The sequence below is a fragment of the Trachurus japonicus genome, chromosome 20 (assembly GCF_045865225.1).
Source record: "Trachurus japonicus isolate A0001 chromosome 20, Traja_1.0".
NCBI classification, from domain to species: domain Eukaryota; kingdom Metazoa; phylum Chordata; class Actinopteri; order Carangiformes; family Carangidae; genus Trachurus; species Trachurus japonicus.
In genome coordinates this window covers 866009-880410 of record NC_140926.1, presented here as the reverse complement: position 1 = coordinate 880410, position 14402 = coordinate 866009, and the positions used below count along the sequence as shown (strand labels likewise).

The 14402-nt window shown below is 44.7% G+C and overlaps 1 protein-coding gene across 1 annotated transcript in view; it reads right to left on the bottom strand.

The window, feature by feature from the left end:
• The window catches only part of plppr5b (phospholipid phosphatase related 5b), a 69219-nt gene that overhangs the window by 39312 nt on the left and 15505 nt on the right, over positions 1-14402 (bottom strand). Inside the window, exon 2 of the mRNA XM_085762736.1 lies at positions 6849-6981. Coding sequence (XP_085618862.1) covers positions 6849-6981 — 133 coding nt within the window. The remainder of the gene's footprint in view (positions 1-6848; positions 6982-14402) is intronic.

Below are 14402 nucleotides of genomic sequence, written 5' to 3'. Positions count from 1 at the left end.
GAGCAGAGGAGGAGGTGAAGCAGTTGGTGGGTGTACAGTGTTGTCCTCAATGCGCAGGCGAAGGGCAGATATTAAATCCCGTCCCATCAGTGCAGTTCCTGAGTCCACCACATAGAAATTTGCCATGCCTTTAATGCCATCCATGTGTACAGTCGCTTTCATGCATCCTAACACTTTGATAGGGGTCTTGGAATATGTCACCAGTCGGACAGAGGATTGATGGAGTGGAGCTTCTCTGAAATGCTCCTCATAGATGCATCGAGGCAGAACAGAAACAGCAGCACCCGTATCCACAGTCAGTTTCATTGTTTGAATTGTCTTTGCAGTCTGAATGTCCACTTTGCACTGTATTCTATCCGGAGAGTCTGTTCCATCCACCAGCAGCAGCGTGTATTCAGGCATTTCAACCTCTTTCACTGCCTGAGTTTGCTGAGATTGACACACACGTGCAAAGTGTCCTTTTTTATTACAATTTCTGCACGTTACTTTGGCTGCTGGGCATTCACGTGAGTTGGCCAGGTGTTTTTGTGAACCACAACGGAAGCAAGCATGTGCAGATGAGGTCGAGGCAGGTTTATTAGCAGGTTTTGCAGAATAGCTCCTACGTGGCTGTCTTGGCCTGTATGCTGTATCATGAGCCTTCACAACATGAACAGGTAAGTGTTGATCACCTGCCATAGACTTAGCTTGTTCACTGGCAGATTCAACTTGAGTGGCTATTGTAATAGCATCAGTTAATGTCAGTTTATCTTTAAGAAGCAGTTTCTCCCTAATGCGGGGGTTAGCCACATGCTCCACGAGCTGGTCTCTAATCATATCATCAGCATTGGCAAATTCACATGTTGCAGCAAGCTCTCTTAGTGAAGCAATGCATTGTACAATGGACTCCTGGGGTCTCTGTGCTCTCTTCCTGAACGTGTGGCGCTCCACCACCACGTTAACGGAAGGCATAAAATGTTCATTTAATGCAGCAATGGCGGCTGCTAGGTCGTCACCTGTGTTCGGCAGAGTATGAAAGATCCGCTGTCCCTCCGAGCCCAGACAATGCAGAAGTAGCGCACGTCTCCTTGCTTCCGGCCACGCGTCTCCATTTGCACGGATGACCAGGAGGTAGTTTTCGAACATCCTCACCCACGTCTTGAAAGGAATGGCCGGCTCCCCCGGGCAAGGCAAGAAAAAATCCGGGAACGGCGCATTTACAGCCATCTTCCGCAAAAACAAATGCAGGTTCGACTCGTCGCCAATTTGTTATGTGGATGAGTCCCAAAAGAAAAGGTAGGTAAGGTTGTAACAGGGTTTATTCCCACATGGTAGCACAAGCAGAATATCACGTTCTTTTTAGCTCCAGGATCAACAACTAACAGCCAGTAGTTACTTCCGCCTTTCTTCTTCTTCACTCACTAACTCACAGTGCCTCCTAGTGGCGGAACTTGGATGCAGGAATACTAAGTGAACACAACAGTCTGACTAATAACTGAAACACAATCAGTCACGTCAGTAGACTCCTATGTGTAAAAACATATTCACCGCGATCACAACTCGTGTCTCTCCGACTTTGTAACGTTACACACATGGGAGGGAGACAATCCTCTCGGCTGTAACGGGGAAGTTTACAATATATTAACAAAAAATAATAATAAATATTGTTCTATAAATGTGACTTTGGCAGCTGACAGGAACAACCTACAGGAGGTCAATGTAGTTTGTGATTTATTTTCACGAGTAATAACTGACGTTTCTGAAAATAAAAGGGGGAAAAATCCATGTTGCCATGGAGATGTATAAACAACATGACATGGCGAAGTAATATTTTCAGTGATGAGTCAACCGTGCTGTAATGCTGATTTGAGCACGTTCTAAATGTCTTATTGACCAATCAGATTGCTTGGTCGGAACTACTTGTTGTATAATATACCTTTAATTATCGGTGCATGTTGTTTTGAGATGGGCGGGGCAGAGACGTGAGCTGCTCAGTGAACACAATGTCCCTCATCAAACTCATCAAATACACAATCCAACAACTCCACAACGCTCTGGTGGACAAGTTGTGAGCTGCACATTCACCACGCTATGAGATAATAACACAACGTTACCACACAGAGTTGTTGTAGAGGGAAATGCAGTATTGCAGTATTTGCTTCACGTGTCGTAATGTTACATAATGTTACATGATTATTTCATAGCGTGGTGGTGAATGTGCAGGAACTCTCTCTCCACTGACAGCTGGAGCTTCACTCATTCAAAATGCAGAATAACTAATGTTTTCATTTCTTTGGTAGCTACAGCACTACCGTTATAGTTCCCAACAAGATTAAACTGCTGTATCTCTATATTGTATCTCTGCAGCATCTAATGATCCTCTGATCCGACATGAACACTAATCCTTCTCTCCTGCCACCAGGACTTATCAATATCACAGCATCAAATGGACTGAAACACACACACACACACACACACACACACACACACACACACACACACACACACACACACACACACACACAGCAGTGCAGTGTGTGTGTGTGTGTGTGTGTGTGTGTGTAATAGTGTGTGAAGAGGCTGTGACGGCTCCACATGGAGACATTAAGCTGCTGCTGCTCTGAACACACGGACCGAGATTCACTATGAACTCTGGGAACTCTGAGGAGGAAGAGGAGGAGGAGGAGGAGGAGGAGGAGGAGGAGGAGGAGGAGGAGGAGGAGGAGGAGGAGGAAGAAGAGGAGGAGGAGGAGGAGGAGGAGGAAGAGGAGGAGGAGGAGGAGGAGGAGGAGGAGGAGGAGGAAGGAGGAGGAGGAGGAGGAGGGAGGAGGAGGGAGGAAGAGGAGGAGGAGGAGGAGGAGGAAGAGGAGGAGGAGGAGGAGGAGGAGGAGAGGAGGAGGAGGAGGAGGAGGAGGAGGAGGAGGAGGAGGAGGAGAGGAGGAGGAGGAGGAGGAAGAGAGGAGGAGGAGGAGGAGGAGGAGGAGGGAGGAGGAGGAAGGAGGAGGAGGAGGAGGAGGAAGAGGAGGAGGGAGAAGAGGAGGAAGAGGAGGAGGAGAGAGGAGGAGAGGAGGAGAAGAGGAGGAGGAGAAGAGGAGGAGGAGAGAGAGGAGGAGGAGGAGAGGAGGAGAGGAAGAGGAGGAGGAGGAGAGAGGAGGAGAGAAGAGGAGGAAGAGGAGGAGGAGGAGGAGAGAAGGAGGAAGAGGAAGAGGAGAGAAGAAGAGGAGGAGGAGAAGGAGGAGAGAAGAAGAGGAGGAGAGAAGAGGAGGAAGAGGAGAGAAGAGGAGGAGAGAAGAGGAGGAAGAGGGGGAGGAGAGAAGAGGAGGAGGAAGAGGAGGAGGAAGAGGAGGAGGAGGAGAAGGAGGAGGAGAGAAGGAGGAAGAGGAAGAGGAGAGAAGAAGAGGAGGAGGAGAAGGAGGAGAGAAGAAGAGGAGGAGAGAAGAGGAGGAAGAGGAGGAGGAGAGGAGGAGGAGAGAAGAAGAGGAGGAGAGAAGAGGAGGAAGAGGAGGAGGAGAGGAGGAGCAGGAGAGAAGAGGAGGAAGAGGAGGAGGAGGAGAAGGAGGAGGAGAGAAGGAGGAAGAGGAGAGAAGAAGAGGAGGAGGAGAAGGAGGAGAGAAGAAGAGGAGGAGAGAAGAGGAGGAAGAGGAGGAGGAGAGGAGGAGGAGAGAAGAAGAGGAGGAGAGAAGAGGAGGAAGAGGAGGAGGAGAGGAGGAGGAGAAGGAGGAGGAGAGAAGGAGGAAGAGGAAGAGGAGAGAAGAAGAGGAGGAGGAGGAGGAAGAGGAGGAGAGAAGAGGAGGAAGAGGAGCAGGAGGAGGAGGGAAGAGGAGGAGAAGGAGGAGGAGAGAAGGAGGAAGAGGAAGAGGAGAGAAGAAGAGGAGGAGGAGGAGAGAAGAAGAGGAGGAGAGAAGAGGAGGAAGAGGAGGAGGAGAGGAGGAGGAGGAGAAGGAGGAGGAGAGAAGGAGGAAGAGGAAGAGGAGAGAAGAAGAGGAGGAGGAGGAGGAGGAAGAGGAGGAGAGAAGAGGAGGAAGAGGAGCAGGAGGAGGAGGGAAGAGGAGGAGAGAAGAGGAGGAGGAGGAGGAGAGAAGAGGAGGAGGAGGAAGAGGAGGAAGAAGGAGGAGAGAAGAGGAGAGAAGAGGAGGAGGAAGAAGGAGGAGCAGGAGAGAAGAGGAGGAAGAGGGGGAGGAGAGAAGAGGAGGAGGAAGAGGAGAAGGAGGAGGAGAGAAGAGGAGGAAGAGGAGAGAAGAGGAGGAGAGAAGAGGAGGAAGAGGGGGAGGAGAGAAGAGGAGGAGGAAGAGGAGGAGGAAGAGAGAAGGAGGAAGAGGAAGAGGAGAGAAGAAGAGGAGGAGGAGAAGGAGGAGAGAAGAAGAGGAGGAGAGAAGAGGAGGAAGAGGAGGAGGAGAGGAGGAGGAGAGAAGAAGAGGAGGAAGAGGAGGAGGAGAGGAGGAGGAGGAGAAGGAGGAGGAGAGAAGGAGGAAGAGGAAGAGGAGAGAAGAAGAGGAGGAGGAGAAGGAGGAAGAGGAGGAGAGAAGAGGAGGAAGAGGAGCAGGAGGAGGAGGAGGAGGAGGAAGGAGGAAGAGGATGAGGAGTAGAGAAGAGGAGGAGGATGAGGAGTAGAGAAGAGGAGGAGGAAGAGGAGGAAGAAGGAGGAGAGAAGAGGAGAGAAGAGGAGGAGGAAGAAGGAGGAGCAGGAGAGAAGAGGAGGAAGAGGGGGAGGAGAGAAGAGGAGGAGGAAGAGGAGAAGGAGGAGGAGAGAAGAGGAGGAAGAGGAGAGAAGAGGAGGAGAGAAGAGGAGGAAGAGGAGGAGGAGGAGAGAAGAGGAGGAGGAAGAGGAAGAGGAGAGAAGAAGAGGAGGAGGAGAAGGAGGAGAGAAGAAGAGGAGGAGAGAAGAGGAGGAAGAGGAGGAGGAGAGGAGGAGGAGAGAAGAAGAGGAGGAGAGAAGAGGAGGAAGAGGAGGAGGAGAGGAGGAGCAGGAGAGAAGAGGAGGAAGAGGAGGAGGAGGAGAAGGAGGAGGAGAGAAGGAGGAAGAGGAGAGAAGAAGAGGAGGAGGAGAAGGAGGAGAGAAGAAGAGGAGGAGAGAAGAGGAGGAAGAGGAGGAGGAGAGGAGGAGGAGAGAAGAAGAGGAGGAGAGAAGAGGAGGAAGAGGAGGAGGAGAGGAGGAGGAGGAGAAGGAGGAAGAGGAGAGAAGAGGAGGAAGAGGAGGAGGAGAGGAGGAGGAGGAGAAGGAGGAAGAGGAAGAGGAGAGAAGAAGAGGAGGAGGAGAAGGAGGAGAGAAGAAGAGGAGGAGAGAAGAGGAGGAAGAGGAGGAGGAGGAGGAGGAGGAGGAGGAGGAGGAGGAAGGAGGAAGAGGATGAGGAGTAGAGAAGAGGAGGAGGAAGAGGAGGAGAGAAGAGGAGGAAGAGGAGGAGGAGGAGGAGGAAGGAGGAGCAGCAGCAGCTTCATCACTGCTCATCGTTAATAGAAAGTCAGAGCTCAGTGACATCATTAACATTAAAGGCTTAAAGACATGAAGACGTTACACTAAGACATGAGCCGTGTTAGAGACTAATCCACCATGACGGGGGGGGGGGGCAGAGCAGCTTCATCCTGAGCCAGGTACGTTAAAGGGATAGTTCGGGTCTTTTGACATGAATCTATATGGCCTCTATAAGCAGTTACATGCATCAACAGTGACTTTCCCCACGAAAAAGTCACAATCGCTGCACTGCAAAAACTCGAATATCTTACCAAGAATATTTGTCTTATTTCTAGTCAAAACAAGTCTAATTCTACTTAAAATAAGACTCATCACATAAAAAGCAGCTTGTTTTTAGACACTTTTTACTTCTTTCAAGCAGATTTTCACTTGAAATAAGTAGAAAAATCTGATAGTGGAGCAAGTTTTTCTTTCTTATTACAAACACAAAAAACTTACTTTCACTGGCAGATTTTTCTACTTATTTCAAGTGAAAATTAGTTTGAAACAAGTGAAAATGATCTAAAAACAAGTTAACTTTTAGGTGATGAGTCTTATTTTAAGAGGAAAGAGATTAGTTTAGACTAGAAATGAGACATTTTGATAAGAAATTAGACAAATATTCTTGGAAAGATTTTGAGTTTTTGCAGTGTGGGCGCTATTTTCTCTCCCTTCGTATCACTGCGCGCTGCCGCCAGTAGACGGCTGCGCGTTTCCATCAGCTGTTTCACGACAGTGCTCGGATAGTTCACGTAAACACATCTGACTATGACACAAGTGATGAAGCCATCCCTTGTTTTAGCACAGAGCCAAAGGGAGTAGACCTTTATGAACCTTTATGACCCTGAATAGGTTGAAACGGTTTTTACACTGCAAAAACTCTAAATCTTTCCAAGAATATTTGTCTTATTTCTTGTCAAAATGTCTCATTTCTAGTCAAAACTAATCTCTTTCCACCTAAAATAAGACTCATCACCTAAAAATTAACTTGTTTTTAGATCATTTTCACTTTTTTAACTTGAAATAAGTAGAAAAATCTGCCAGTGTTTTTGTGCTTGTAATAAGAAAGAAAAACTTGCTCCAATATCAGATTTTTCTACTTATTTCAAGTGAAAATCTGCTTGAAAGAAGTAAAAAGTGTCTAAAAACAAGATGCTTTTAATGTGATGAGTCTTATTTTAAGTAGAATGAGATTTGTTTTGACTAGAAATAAGACAAATATTCTTGCTAAGATTTTGAGTTTTTGCAGTGTAGTGATGTAAATGTATCACTCTTTTGAACGCATATGTGTGTGTGTGTGTGTGTGTGTGTGTGTGTGTGTGTGTGTGTGTGTGTGTGTGTGTGTGTGTGTGTGTGTGAGTGTGTGTGTGTGTGTGTGTGTTGTGGTGTGTGTGTGTGTGTGTGAGTGTAGGCTACTCACCCAGGAACCTGAATGTCCTCCTCACCAGGGGGTTCAGGTAGCAACAGTCTCCCGTGGCGACCGTCTTCTCGGAGCGGTCGAACTCTTTGGACGTGTACTGGACCAGGAAGAGGACGGTCTCTGTGATGGTGATCTGGGCCAATCAGAGAGCAGAGAGAGACACACACACTGTGACCAACCAATCAGAGAGCAGAGAGACACTCAGAGACAACATGGCCGCCAACACACTAAGGAACTAACCTGACAAACAGAAAAATAAAAAGACTTCATGTGACTAATTAGAGTGATTAGAGTGACGTGATGTCAGTGAACGCCACACAGGTGAAACCTCAGTAACAGACCATGTGATGATGATGATGAAGCCCTTCACAATAAAAGCCCAGAGCGCGTGACTGCTTAGAGCTGCTTTTACTGCACTGCAAAAACTCAACATCTTTCCAAGAATATTTGTCTTATTTCTTGTCAAAATGTCTCATTTCTAGTCAAAACTAATCTCTTTCCACTTAAAATAAGACTCATCACCTAAAAATGAACTTGTTTTGAGATCATTTTCACTTGTTTCAAACTAATTTTCACTTGAAATAAGTAGAAAAATCTGCCAGTGAAAGCAAGTTTTTTTGTGTTTGTAATAAGAAAGAAAAACTTGCTCCACTATCAGATTTTTCTACTTATTTCAAGTGAAAATCAGCTTGAAAGAAGTAAAAAGTGTCTAAAAACAAGCTGCTTTTTAATGTGATGAGTCTGATTTTAAGTAGAATGAGATTTATTTTGACTAGAAATGACATTTTGACTAGAAATAAGAAAAATATTCTTGGTAAGATTTTGGGTTTTTGCAGTGTATAATAAAAGCCCAGAGTGCGTGATGGCTTAGAGCTGCTTTTACTGTGAAACATCAGCAGGAAGTTCCATACGGGTCATCAGCACATTAACGTTAAACACCGACTCAGAGTCACAGTCACACTTTACAGCTGAAGACGTGTTTCTATGGAGACGACACAGTTGTGTGTTGTCGCCTGTATCCAGGAAACTAACTGTGTGTTCACCATCCGATTCCACAGTCTGGATGTTGTTGAACATCAGTCTAACAGTTTACAGCCTGCAGTGAAGTGACGCTCAGGGTTATTAAAGGGATAGTTTCAAGCTTGTTTCAAGCTTGTTTTGTAACGGAAGCTTCTCGAAGCTCCTCTTCCCGGTTCGTCCAAATTTGACGAACCAGGAAGAGGAGCTTCTGCTACAAATAAGCTTGAAATAGCCTATAGACTTGTTTAATTTTTTTCGGGACAATTCCGGGGCTTCAATAGATAGATATCACGTGACGTCACACAGCGTTCGCAGCTGGTCACAGCGCCATCTTGGGTACCGACTTCCAAAGGCAGTCTATGGGCTGTGACATCAAATCTCACAAAAATAGTGGATAAACCTTTTTTTATTACATGGCACTATTGAATGTCGTATTCCGATAATTTATTGATATATCTGATATTTATTTACATCTTGATTTTGCATTTAACAGTCTGTTATTCCTGTTTAACAGATCGTTGCTAAGTAAAATACACTAGGTAGGGACGCCGCTCTGATCAGCGCAGCACAGAAAAGAGAAACGATGCAGGATATTTACTTTGTTTCATTTTTTACCGTCATTAAACAGCTTGGGAGACATGTACGCCAAGGGAGGCTGCCTCACTCTACTGAGTGTGAGCAGCACGTACGTTCACGTTGCTTTCGTGAATTGTAAACACACAGACGCCCCCCTCGGTTTTAGCGTCCAGCAGTTTAGCGGCTAATTCAACAGCAGTGATGGATAACTGTACCGGAGAGGCTCAACATGAGCTTCATCTGAGGAATAAACGGCAGCTTTTACCTGACGGGAGACCGACGCCTGAGCTACGGTAGCTAACAGTTAGCAGCTAGCAGGTTTTTACCTACTTTTCCTCTCTCCCTCCCTCCCTCCCCCCTTTCTTATCGCACACACACGGCCCAGGTTGTCTGTCATATCTGTTGTAAACCTTGTAATAACAGCTTGTTGAGTACAGTTAACACTATTGCTGCCTCGGTTTGAGTGTGGATTAATAGTTAACGGTTTGTTTAATGTGAGTGGTGGTCATCGCGTCCTGATGAGTTGGGTTTTAATAACAGCTGAGCTGATAACGTAGCTGTGTAGATGGTGTGGATTGTGATGAGAAGGTGTTGCACATATTTTAAGACTTATCTGTGCAAACCATTGTGCAAAACCTGTTTGTTGTGACTTTTTGCGTGATAAGATGATTTGCCGAATTCTTCTTCCATTCCTGCAGCCTTTTGTCTCAATGTTAACGGTGGCAAAATGTCCAGATATTTTATTACTTTATGAAAATAAATGTCTGTGAGTTAAAAAGAAGTGGGCTACGCATTTCTGATTTGATTTGGCTTTTCGTGTATTTGGAGAGACAGAGCGAGCGAGAGAGAGAGAGAGAGAGAGAGAGAGAGAGAGAGGAGGTCCGCTGGGTGAGCTAGATTAACTTTTAACGGGAGAGAGAGCGGCGCACCGCACTGTCAAAGATCGTCTCAGCAGAAATGGTGTGTGCTTTCAAGGCAAGGCCATCAGAATGAGAAATATCCATATCCAAATATCAGGCAGCAGTCATTTCTGGTCAGAGAGGATGTGGCTGCACTGAGCTGAATAGAGGTTAACTCAGTGTTCGGTACCCAGCATGGCGGCGGCCAGGTGGAACGCGTCGTGACGTCACCTACTGATAAGTATCAATACAAGACGGACATTACATACGAGCAGCATGGAGGTATTTGGATGTTTTTTGGTGTGTCTTTTTGTTATGAAGACAGTTGGTATCCATTTGCAACCGTCATATGGACATGCACTGCTACGCCGAGACCCCCTGTAACTCAGAGAAGCCACGGAGGACTCTGAAACTTCTCCCAGCCCTTAGTCCACATGAGGGGGAGGAGATAATGAGGGACATTTAAATTTTGGGTGAACTTTCCCTTTAACACCTGGACTGAGGATAAAAAAGATATATGATCAGAAAAAGGAAGAAAAATAAAAAATGCTCGTGTAAAATGTGTAAATGTTAAATCTACACATTATTTATTATATTGCCAGCTTTTTTCCCCCATTAATCACGATTAAACAAGTCGACAGAGCAACAATCTTGATGTAATGAACTCTCTTTGATGTCTGCTGCTGACCTGAGGATCGCTGGTTCGATCCCCAGCTCCTCTGGGACACTGAAGCCAACACGTGTCTGTGCTGAATGAACAGTGATGAACAGTAGACATCAACAGACTGTAACAACCTCAGTGTCTCATGACGACTGAAGTCTGGACAGATTTAATCATCATCATTTAAAAAACAATCACTGCATCTCTTGAATCAAAAATAGCGATTTATTCGTGTCTGGTTTGCAGTGTCCACATCCACACACACAACTTAAGAGTCATGATACGTAAAAGAAAAGTAAAACGGAAAACTGCACTGCAAAAACTCAAAATCTTACCAAGAATATTTGTCTTATTTCTAGTCAAAATGTCATTTCTAGTCAAAACTAATCTCATTCTACTTAAAATAAGACTCATCACATTAAAAAGCAGCTTGTTTTTAGACACTTTTTACTTCTTTCAAACAGATTTTCACTTGAAATAAGTAGAAAAATCTGATAGTGGAGCAAGTTTTTCTTTCTTATTACGAGCACAAAAAACCTGCTTTCACTGGCAGATTTTTCTATTTATTTCAAGTGAAAATTAGTTTGAAACAAGTGAAAATGATCTAAAAACAAGTTCATTTTTAGGTGATGAGTCTTATTTTAAGTGGAAAGAGATTAGTTTTGACTAGAAATGAGACATTTTGACAAGAAATAAGACAGATATTCTTGGAAAGATGTAGAGTTTTTGTTGTGTGAGAGCGGTCTGAAAACATGATGGCTCCCATGATCAAACAAAATATGAAAATATGGCTCTAATTTTCTTTTAATGATGTCATGATCTTTTTTATTCTTTCATTTCTTTTTTCTAGGTGACCACCAGACCCTCCAGACCCTATCAGACCCAGAGTGGAGTGGTTCTCTGGTCTCCTCCTCTCTGAGTCTGAGCTGTGAAACATCCACATCCATCTCTCAGCAGCAGTAGATGTAGTGTAACAGTAACTCTCTTCTCTCTGCTCTTTGTCTGGTCACGGCGTGCTGCGTCGCTCACACACTGAACCATCTGGATCATTACTGTTGTTTCTACACACACACACACACACACCTGTACACACACACACACACACACACACACACCTGTACACACACACAACATGGTGCTGCTGACTGGATGTTTGGACTGGAGCAGAAAACAACACACACTTGATCAATCATCTCTATGTCCTGACACACACTGGCTGTGTTCGAAATCATCCACTCCCTCCCTCTCCACTACATCATGTAGACGATGTAGGGAACGACGGGAGGAGAATTCAGACACTAGACGGTCATTTTCTGGACGTGGTTGCGTCAGCTGATGCTCCAGGTGTTAGCGTGTTAGCCTACTGCTGTGACGTAGCAGACGCACCGAGAATCATGTAAACAAACCATGGATGTATGAAACAAACCGGACACATAAAAATAAAATAATAAAAACCAGACACTTGCGGGAACATTTTAGGATGTGATTCTGTGTGGTTGTGTTACTCGGACAATAAACTGTTGAAATATCTGAAGTTTGGTTTGGTCGACTACTGTTGTGTGTCCCGACCGTGAGCTGTAACGGCTCTGTGGCTATTAGCTTAGCTCGTTAGCTGGTATTTCCTCCATATTCTACTACAGTTTCTTTATCAGATTGATTTAATGCTGCCTGTTAATGTTGGGATGCTGCTGCCCAACTCCTGCTGCTCAGGCAAACGGAGCGAAGGCAAATACGTCTGAGGAGTTTACTGCTAAATAACCTAAATAAATCCTAGCTAACATGCTAATTAGCTTGCTGCTCTTCTCTGGCAAAACACGACCGCATTGCATTGTGGGATACATACGGGAGTAGAAAGTAGTGTACATCGCTTGTTCACTCAATTTTGTGGTGCATTGTGGGTGTTTTGTCATCCACTACATAGTAGGTGAAATTAATTGTGGAGAATTTGAACAACACTACAAAATGTTGAACACACTAGTTAGTGAACTACATCCGTGATAGGGGGAGATTTACTACACAGCCAGAGTCAATGTAACGCCTCCTGCAGCTCTGGGGTTTACTGATGACGTCATCACTGACATCATCACACACACACACACACACTCCTGTCCTCTGAGGAAGGAGCTCATTAATTATTCAAGATTATACGAATAAAACTGTTAATTGGGTTAAAATATTAGTTTTAATTACAGTAACATCGATGAATCGTCCTGCTGCAGTCGTTTTATATAACACTTGTTAAAATGTTTTTTGTGTTCATCTTTTTTGTGTCATTGTTGTGTGAACTACTGGACTAACTTGAAGTATTCTCTATCTATCTATCTATCTATCTATCTATCTATCTATCTATCTATCTATCTATCTATCTATCTATCTATCTATCTATCTATCTATCTATCTATCTATCTATCTATCTATCTATCCAGACCGAAGCTGCCTTCACTCACTCACTCACTAACAACCTGCTGCTGTGACGTCACTGTGACATCACTGTGACATCACACTCCTCTGGTCTGTAGCTGAACTTCAATGACATCATCTAAAGACCCAAACTAAACAAAGGTTTATTCTTCTTCTTCCTCTTCCTCTTCCTGATTGGTTCCTCTGCAGACTCGACTGCAGCAGCTTCATCTGAACTCTGTTTCTCCTCTCAGTTTAAATCTTTAATCTCCTCTCATTCACCTCCAGATGTTCCAGATGTTCCAGATGTTCAGCTGCTCTGTTCAGACTCTCATCACTGTTGTTGTGTTTCTGTGTTCTGCTGTTGTGTTTGGATTTGATTGTGTTTGTGTTTGTGTTCCTCATCATGTTCGTGTCTGTCTGTTCCTGAGTTTAAATAAAGGTTGGTTGAATAATAAATGTGTGTCTGAATATTCACTTTGTTCTGTCGCTCGTCCACCAACCAACCAACACTCAGCGAGCTGCGACGGTGAAACCAGAGCAACACTGACCTCAGACCAGTAGAATATAGGCTACAATAATCAATAATAAAACATCAATATCCACAAGTTTCCAAACGTCGTCTACTATGGTCAAAACCAGAAGCCGGTTTGGTGGAATTGTACCTTTACGTTTACATGGTTTCCAGTCGTTGTCATAGTTGCGGTAAACGCATGGATCTATTAACCACTTTATTTTCCCATGATCCATTGCGTCACACCACAACGGAAGTGGGTTTTAGTAGCATTCTAGCGAGCGGCTAACTGGTAGCGTTAGCGGCTAACTGGTAGCGTTAGCCACCGGTGTAGGCACCAAATGTGGGGGCTCCGGGCTGCCAAAACAGTTTTGACTAAATCTGATGTTTGTTAAGTCTAGAAAACGAATTATTGAACAAACTACTATTTTGTGCACTATTTCTATGTGCACGTTTTTGTAATTAGTCATAGTTATCGTAGCCGTTAGCTTAGCTGTTGCTGACAGCTAACAGCAGCAGCAAAGCTAGCACCAGGACGTCAGCTGTTAAAACCCTCCCGTTGTGGGACACGACATGAAACTACTCCAGTTAGCTCAGTCATGTTGGAACTAGGATATCCACTGGAAAAAATATTTTTTTCATGGGCCGTTTATTGAGTTATTGTTTATTGACACTGCTAACGGCTAACAGCTAACGGTTAGCCGCCCAGCTAATCTAAAATGTTTGTTCAACAATTCGTTTTATAGACTTCATAAACATCAGAGTCGTCACAACGGTGATATAGTGACGTGAAAATGTGACATAAAGCTAAAACCTCGTCCGTATTGTTCTCATTAAAATGAGGTGATGATTATAAGTAAAGTCATCACGGCCGATGTCTATCAACTAGTCTATGATATCAACAATACAGTAACGGTGGGATGGATCGTCATGGCGACACCCAGTGTCATTCTCCGGAAAGTGGTGGATTAACGTTGGCTTTTAACACGGATGTCAGTCTGTGTGATATCCACTGTTACAAGCTGCTGTGATGATCCATGCCTTTTACACATTTAGCCTACATTGAAAAGAAAAAAAGAGAAGAAAATCCATGCATTTACCGCGACTATTGAAACCATGGAAACGTAAACATAAAATTCCACCGGAAGAGCAAAACCGGCAAAACAGGCTATGTTTTTACCGTACGGAAAAAGGTGGATAATGTGATCCTATTCTATAAGCTTGATACCACACGTCCTGCTCTATGACATCACAGCTTCACTCCGTGACATCACAGCTTCACTCTGTGACATCATCACTCTAACCCTCCTCGGGCGTCTCACCTGTCCTCTAACGTCCTGACTCTGAACACTGACTGCATTACCCATGAGCCTCGGCTGCCATCGCCATGGAGAATAAAACCGGTCAGAGGCGTGAAGCAGAAGAGCAGCAGAGTCAAAACACGTTACTGTCACTTCACTCACACACACACACACACACACACA